This window comes from Chelonia mydas, chromosome 14, assembly GCF_015237465.2.
Source record: "Chelonia mydas isolate rCheMyd1 chromosome 14, rCheMyd1.pri.v2, whole genome shotgun sequence".
Taxonomy (NCBI): Eukaryota; Metazoa; Chordata; order Testudines; family Cheloniidae; genus Chelonia; species Chelonia mydas.
The window spans coordinates 26,910,121-26,917,788 of record NC_051254.2 but is presented as its reverse complement, the minus strand read 5'-3'; the positions used below and the strand labels follow the sequence as shown (position 1 = coordinate 26,917,788).

The window sequence follows — 7,668 nt, the reverse complement described above, 5'->3', positions numbered from 1 at the left end:
TGCCTTGCTAGAGGTGAATTCAACTCCATGAGCAGGATGGACTAAGGGCATGAATTGCAGAGATGCCACAACCACCAAAACTCTAGTTCCAGTCAGAGCAGTTTGCATGCCCTCAACACCTCTGCAAACCAGGCCTTCAATGAGGAGCCAGGACCTCAACCTGCTAAGAGAAGGAAAGGGGAACACCCATATCCATGTACCTCACCATCCCACTCCTCAGGGCCAGGAGCAGGAATGGCCCCTGGCTCAGCTCCCTTGGCTTGACGGAGCTGCTGAAATCAGGGTGGGATGAGAAGAGATGAGAATGAGCTGGGGACATAGTAGAATGGCAGTGAGGGCCCCTTCCTTTCAGAGGAGAGTCCATGGCCCCTCCACGGGGGAGCCCTTCCTTCCCTCCACACTGTGCACTTTGGTGCCTGGGTGCGGCAGGGGACTGCTAAGGGCAAGGATTGAAGAGCCAGCTATCATCCTGCCATGAGCTCTGGCACTCCTTTTGTCTTAGGGGGAGCCTGTGATTAACTTATCCTTGGTTATGTTAACTGAAGGGTGAATTCACAGCCATCAATCTCAACGAGGTCATTAGTCCTTCTCCGTATAATACCTATAAGGAAGCAACAGGAAACTGTTTGGGGGGATTATAACCAGGAGTGCAGGTAGGGTGGTACTCGCTGGTACGCAGTACCGGCAAGAGATTTTTAGCGGGTACGGGGTACCGGAAAGATTTGGGGCTTGCCCCTGCCTCTGGAGCGGGGGTGGGGCTGCACTCTGCTCCTTAAAGGGGCAGAATGCAACTAGGGAGGACATTCATTATTTAAATGGCTTTAACAGCACAATACATATGCTAACAAACAAAGGCTTTGTTTAAGTTTGTTATCATAAGTTTTATGTGGTAACATTGGTCAGGAGTCCTCAAGAGGGGAGGGATGGAAGGTGTTTAAACAGTGTTTTTTATTCTGTTTCTCCCCATTGGTCTGAATTATCCATGGCATCCATACTGCATCACATCAAGTCCAAATCATCAGAGGAATGCCTCTGCTTGCACTGACCAGAGGATGTTTGGATTCTGATGTCAGCCCAGTTCTGCCACCTGATGGGAAACAGGTGTTGCCCGCAGTGTACCTAGAATTCTTCTTTGCAGCCAAACTAGTCTAACATGGATTTTGTTAACTGGAACTGGAGCAGCAAACAAAGAAAACAAATGACTCATTGCCCAGCTTTGTGGGTGAGAGAAGTATAAGTGAAGATTATAATGCTGGACACAGACAGCCTTAAGCCAGCTGCCTCAGGAATCTGCCAAGAACTTTGCTGCAAAGATGTTCCTCATCTTTGCAACGGAGCTAAGACTTATCACACATCTGCCCACCTTTATTCGGATGAAGCTCCTTCTGATCTGACAGCTCAGGCATTGTCAGTTTTCATCCAGAACAATTTACAAACTTGGAACCTAATCCTGTAAACCCTTAATCATTCGATCAATCCCACTGAAGACAATGGGACTATTTGCATGACTATGGACCACTTCTGTGGACTGCTAAGAGTTTCACGAGTCTGTTCTGTTCCTATAAAGAAAGTTGAATCCCCATTGAAATGCAATGTTTGGGGACAATACCATAAAGCAGTTTAGGATACAGTTCTACTTAAAATTTGTCTTTTAATAAGTCCTACATATGCTGAAATGGCTCCTCACCCAACTCCCATATTCCATATAAACAGACTGAATACTACATATGTAGATGGAAAGTGAGAAGTTAAGCATGTTGATGTTTGTATATACAAAGGGGGGGTGTCGCAGGAGACGGGAAGAGCATGGGGGCCCTGGGCTGGGGGTGGGGAGGAGTCACATAGAGGGTCACATGAGGAGGTCACATGCCCACCCCCCCCTTCTGTCCCTCCCATGAGTACAGTACCGTCAAGGAATGATTTCTACTTACACCGCTGGCTATAAATCAGGAAACCCCTTGGTCAAATGACCCCAGTTTTGGATCACTAACACTACCCTGAGACCCCTTGAGGCACACCGAACTTCAAAGTAATCTGAGTGACTGTTCGGATTTTAGAGCACTTACAAAGTTTAAGCTTTAAAGCATATAAAATGGCTGAAATGGAAACCCTCTGGCTGTTTTCCATATTGGTGTGTGCAGACTGTAAAAAGTGAACATTTTCTTAAATTCAGTTTGCGTCCCCTGAAGATAGAGTGAATAAATTTGACAGACTGAGACGTTTTTGACCCTCAACACATCAAAAGTTCGAGCTCTACCATTGCACAAAAAAACCCACCTAGAAAAGCACATTTTATCTCTGTAACCCCTAGCTCAAATGACTTTTTGAAAAAAAAATCTATTTTTTCATGGCTTATATCTCCATAACCCCTTGCTCAAATGACCGATAATTCAATTTACTAATCCTATCCTGCACCCTCCGGAAGCACACCGATTTTCAAAGGAATCTGACTAAGCATGTCAATGTTAGAGGCCTTAGAAAGTCGACTTTTAAATGGTAGTCACAACGCAACTTTAGCTATACTAGCACTGCTGCATCACTACAATATTGGTCAGTTCATTTACTGGCTGCGTACCCGTCTTTCAGATTTCTGTCTATAAACCATGATCTTGGAATATTCCATGAGCATTAAAACTGGATTGTGCTGTTAAACAATGAGAACGCTGATAGAGGAATACACATCAAACTAGGCACCACAGTACAGACATTCACCTCATGTAAACTGGAACAGCTCCACAGCACTATGCCAATTTACACCAGCTGGGGATCTGGCCCTTCATATTTGTTCAATCTCCCTGATATACCCACAACCAGTGTGAATTAAACATTGTTAAAATGCCATGCAGCTTTGCACCTGCAGCCGAATGAGCCCTTCATTATAGTGTTGAATGCAGTAAGAAAAAAAAAATGTAATTGCTGAGAAAGAAAGAAAGAAAGAAAGAAAGAAAGAAAGAAAGAAAGAAAGAAAGAAAGAAAGAAAGAAAGAAAGGAAAAGTTCGGCCATCCATCCTAATAGAAGTGAAAGTTCAGATACAGAAAATCTTAGCAACCCTGAATTCCTCCAAAGTTCTGTCCCTAGTGGGAATGAATCACTCCTTAACATTAAAAGTTACACATTTGTAATTAATCCCATGGAACAAAGAACTAAGAAAGTGCGGACGGGTTCAGAACTTTTATCTCGTCTTTGGTTTAAAAACTCACAGGCAAAGAATACGGATTTGAAACTGTGTAACAGGCTAGATCCCCAGCTGGTGTAAATCAGCCATTGCTCCATTGAAATAAAAGGGCCAGATCCCCAGTTGGCAAAAATAGCCCTAGCTACACAAGCTGAGGATCTGGTCCTTTGTTTTTAGTGTTTGCTTTGGGAACCTCTTCATGACCTACTTCAATCAGCCCAGCCAGCCTGAGCTGTGGGTTCGTCTGGTGGTTGTACTCCAAGAGCTGCTGATGCAATGCAGGAGAAAGGGGAAGGGGGGAACAAAAACAACAGCAACAATCTCTGCTCACCCAGAGGTAATTATGTGGAATTAATGAAGGAACAGGCTATTTCAGGCCAGCTGAGGTTCTGGTGCCACTAGGCTTAGCGATTGTAGGTCACATGTCTGTACTATAAATATATCTTTTATTCTGCAATCCCTTTGGGACACCCTCTGAGGCTCAGCCCTGCCTTAATTTTAGTCAAGGGTCCTTCCAGGGATGCTGCCATTGTGTGAGATCCAGGGAGGGTGCTGTTCCCTGAGTTTAGGTTCATCTAGGGAAGGTTGTTAGGGTGGTTTGCTCCGGAGGTGAGACGATAGCTGGGCTCACAGCCCTGGAGACCAGATTCAGCTATTTAGCCCCAGAACAGGGACATCCCAGGTTGTGACCATGTCTGGTGCCTGCACAAACCAGGATCAGCTCGAGAGCTGAGAGGGGCTTTCAGTCTCTGGTCCCATTTAGTCCATCACCTCTCAGCCAAGCCTGTCCAAGGAAGGAAGCAGGGAGCACACATCTGTGGAGTCAGCTGTCTGCTAGGAACTGCAGAGAGACCCGGCAACTCAGGAAACAGCTTCTGGATAATATAGTGATGGGGGCATGATAGAAAGATGGGATTATTTGAACAGAGGAGGATCAAATGCATCACAAGTTGGGAAAAAATCCACAAAGACCAGCACGGTAAGTTTCCTATTTCAATTAAATATGTGAGGGCATTAATATACAAGGCACATGTGAGAACATAAATATGCATGACAATAGGAACTCTTGAAGAGTTTTACTATCAATTTAATCAAATACCGAGCACCAGTTAGACTTTTTTATTTGCTTATTTTTCAGCAGCAAAAATGGATTGTCCATAGAAATTGTGAAAACTCAAACATTTGTTTCATCGTGGCAACTGAGAAGAAAACAATTTTAACTGAAAACTGAAAAAAATTAACCTCTGCTATCCTTGGAAAAACAAAATATATATTGAGGATAGCAGAGACTTTCCATGAAAATGTGTTCAATTGAAAACCCAGTTTGCCTTTGAAATAATTAAAGCAGAAAATGTCTGTCTACCCAGAACTGGAAACTTAGCTTTGCACCAAGGTGGGAAACATTAAGATTTTCCACTAATAACCACAATTTCAAACCCATTCGCTCTATTGCAACTGTTTCAGAGGGATAGCTCCAGGATGGTTAAACTGAATAAAGCAAAGTCGATAGCCCACAGAATATATTTTAAGCACTGTGAAGCTAAAAGACGGAGTTGAAGCCCCCAGACAAAACCGTTCTATCTTGACACTGCCCAAGGAGAGACAGAAGGTCAATGAGATTAGAACCTAGATCTCAGCACCATATCTGCTGTCCGATATTGCTGCCACCTAAATGGCAGTGCTGTTGAGCGGTGCACAGAACATACACATAGTATGGCACAGTCCACCCCTCTAAGAGCTTCCAGTCCTAATGGACAAGGCAGAGAAAGGGAGGGAGGAGAAACAGAGGCACAGGGCGGGGAAGTAACCGGCCCAAGGTCACCCAGCAGGTCAGTGGCAGAACCAAGAACAGAACCCAAGTCTCCTGACTGCTACTGACCTGCACAGCACAGACACAAAGTCACAGAGGGAAACAATACAACCTAGCAGTAACTGAGCGATGCTCCTAGCCCATCATCACACAGAGATGGAAGTGCAGCTAGAATTGGTGCCATGAATCAATCTGGAAAGAGGTAGCAGGCCGTCTGTGTGGAGGAATCATCACTGACGAGCTGCCACATAGGAAGCTGAGTGAGTCAATGTCGTATTTCTCTGGAAAGTGGGAATCAGGCTGTTGTCATTTTAGTATGTTAGTTTCATGCCCAAGTTCTGGGCTTGCTGTTTGTCACAATAGGGAACCATCTGGGCTAGAATTGTTGGATTTGGATTGTACTTTGTCCCATCCTTCATACTGCATTTTATCTAAGGCCAGAGCCGCAGAAGGCATAAACTGACCCAGCTCCATTGACTTTATGTGAAATAATCCAGTTTTCACTAATGTGATAATGCACCTGATTAGTGCTCTGCCTGATGGAAGTGATGGTGCGGTGCACCCTTGGCATTCACATCATGAGATATTACAGAGAGAGAATCAGGATCAATTCCTCTGGCACTCTAATCCTGACCATCGCCCTTCTCCTTCCCTCCACAGACATCACACTGAGGAAGAAAATGTCCAACCAAACCACTGTGACCGAGTTCCTTCTCCTGGGATTCTCTGATGTTCGGGAGCTGCAGATTTTACATTTCATCGTGTTTCTAGTGATTTACCTGGCAGCCCTGATAGGGAATCTTCTCATCATCACAGTTGTTGTCCTCGACCACCATCTTCACACCCCCATGTACTTCTTCCTGATGAATTTGTCCATCCTAGACCTCGGCTCCATCTCTATCATTGTCCCCAAATCCATGGCCAATTCCCTCCTGAACACCAGGTCAATTTCTTATTCTGGATGTGTTGCCCAAGTTTTTCTCTTTGTCTTTTTTGTTTCAGCAGATCTTGTTTTATTGACTGTCATGGCTTTTGACCGATACGTTGCCATCTGCCAACCACTGCACTATGAGAGAGTGATGAACAGGAGAGCTTGTGTCCAAATGGCAGCTGGTGTCTGGATCAGTGTTTTTCTCTACGCTGCGCTGCACACTGGGATCACGTTTGCAATCTCCTTCTGTGGAGGCAATGTGGTGGGTCAGTTCTTCTGTGAAATCCCCCAGCTCCTCAAGCTCACCGACTCTGACTTGTACCTCAGTGAAACTGGTGCTATTGCCTTCAGTGTGTGTTTAGGCTTAAGCTGCTTTGTTTTGATAATTGTGTCGTATGTTCAGACCTTCAAAACAGTGCTGAGAATCCCCTCTGAGCAGGGCCGGCATAAAGCCTTCTCCACCTGCCTCCCTCACCTCACTGTGGTGTCCTTGTTCTTTTGCACTGCCACCTTTGCCTACAGTCATCCCACCTCCAGCTCAGCCTCAGCTCTGGATCTCGTGGTGGCTGTTCTCTATTCCGTGCTGCCAGCAGTGATGAATCCGATCATCTACAGCATGAGGAACAAGGAGATCAAAGCTGCATTGAGGAAACTGATAGGGTGGAGGTTATTCACCAGAAATAATCTGTCCATTTTTTCCCTTTGATTGTGATTTCATTCCGTGTTTCTTTATACATGTAATCCTCTGATGACATTATTATCTCCATGAGAACATGCTTTGCCATTTGCTTATGCAGAAAGCTGTATTTAGACTGGTAAAAATGCAGACAAACACAACTCAAGTCAGTGGAGTTACTATAGATTTACACCAGTGTAGATAAGATCAGACTATCTATCTATCTCTCTATCTCTCTATCTCTCTATCTATCTATCTATCTATCTAAGTTTTTTGTACTGCCACCCATCACCATACTCTCTGAGCACCTTCCACCTCAAATGAATAGCCATAATCAAGTCCCTTGTGGACTTCATGAGGTCTCTGCATCTTCTCCTTTTGGGGGGCATAAACTCTGCTTGGATTCAGCCTGCAACCTCGGACTTACAGAATGGATGAGATCCGATGAGGGGAAGGCATGTCTCAGGACCGTCTTGTTTTTGAAGATCTGTAACTCTTGAGGGCTTAATGCATAAAGTTTCTGTGGTTAAGAAATCCCTTGGCTCAACACATGTTCCTCGCCTTCCTGTCACATTCTTCTTAAAGGGGTTCAGCTAGAAGCCCAGCATGAGCACAGCCGAGGTGAAGCTCTGGCAGAGTGTGTGTAGGTGTCTGGGGGCTTGGGAGAACTCAGACACTGGTTTTGAGTTGTAAGGCAGCTGGACAGTGGGCTCCAATGGCCAAGGGAAGGGCGTCAGACCAGAGGTCTGAGTTTGGCAGTGTTTCCTAGAGCCCCAGAGCTAGTGACGATGAGACTCTACCCAGACGCAATTACCTTGGAAGTATGTGGCACCCAGTGATTGGGTCCGCTTTCACGAGATGGGTGACTGTATAAGTGGGTACCGGGCCAGGTTGTAAAAGCTAGCTCGTCTGGCTTTTGTTTGGTTTTATCAATTGGTCAGTTTGGCTTTAGGGTTGTTCTTTCCCCCTTCTTCGGGGGAAGGGAAATGGTTGGTTACATGGCTGTTTCAGTAGTTTGTCATGTATTTGGGAGGCCAGTGTGTTCTCTCTTTGACTGGGTTTTCTGAGAGATCTG

The 7,668-nt window shown here is 45.1% G+C and overlaps 1 protein-coding gene across 1 annotated transcript; it reads left to right on the top strand.

The window, feature by feature from the left end:
- The first annotated feature begins 5,660 nt into the window (after positions 1–5,660).
- On the top strand, positions 5,661–6,790 carry LOC119567721 (olfactory receptor 14A16-like). The gene has a single exon (XM_037914954.2). It carries the CDS (start codon positions 5,667–5,669, stop codon positions 6,621–6,623), a length of 957 nt encoding a protein of 318 aa, XP_037770882.1. The 5' UTR covers positions 5,661–5,666; the 3' UTR covers positions 6,624–6,790.
- Positions 6,791–7,668: the final 878 nt, after the last annotated feature.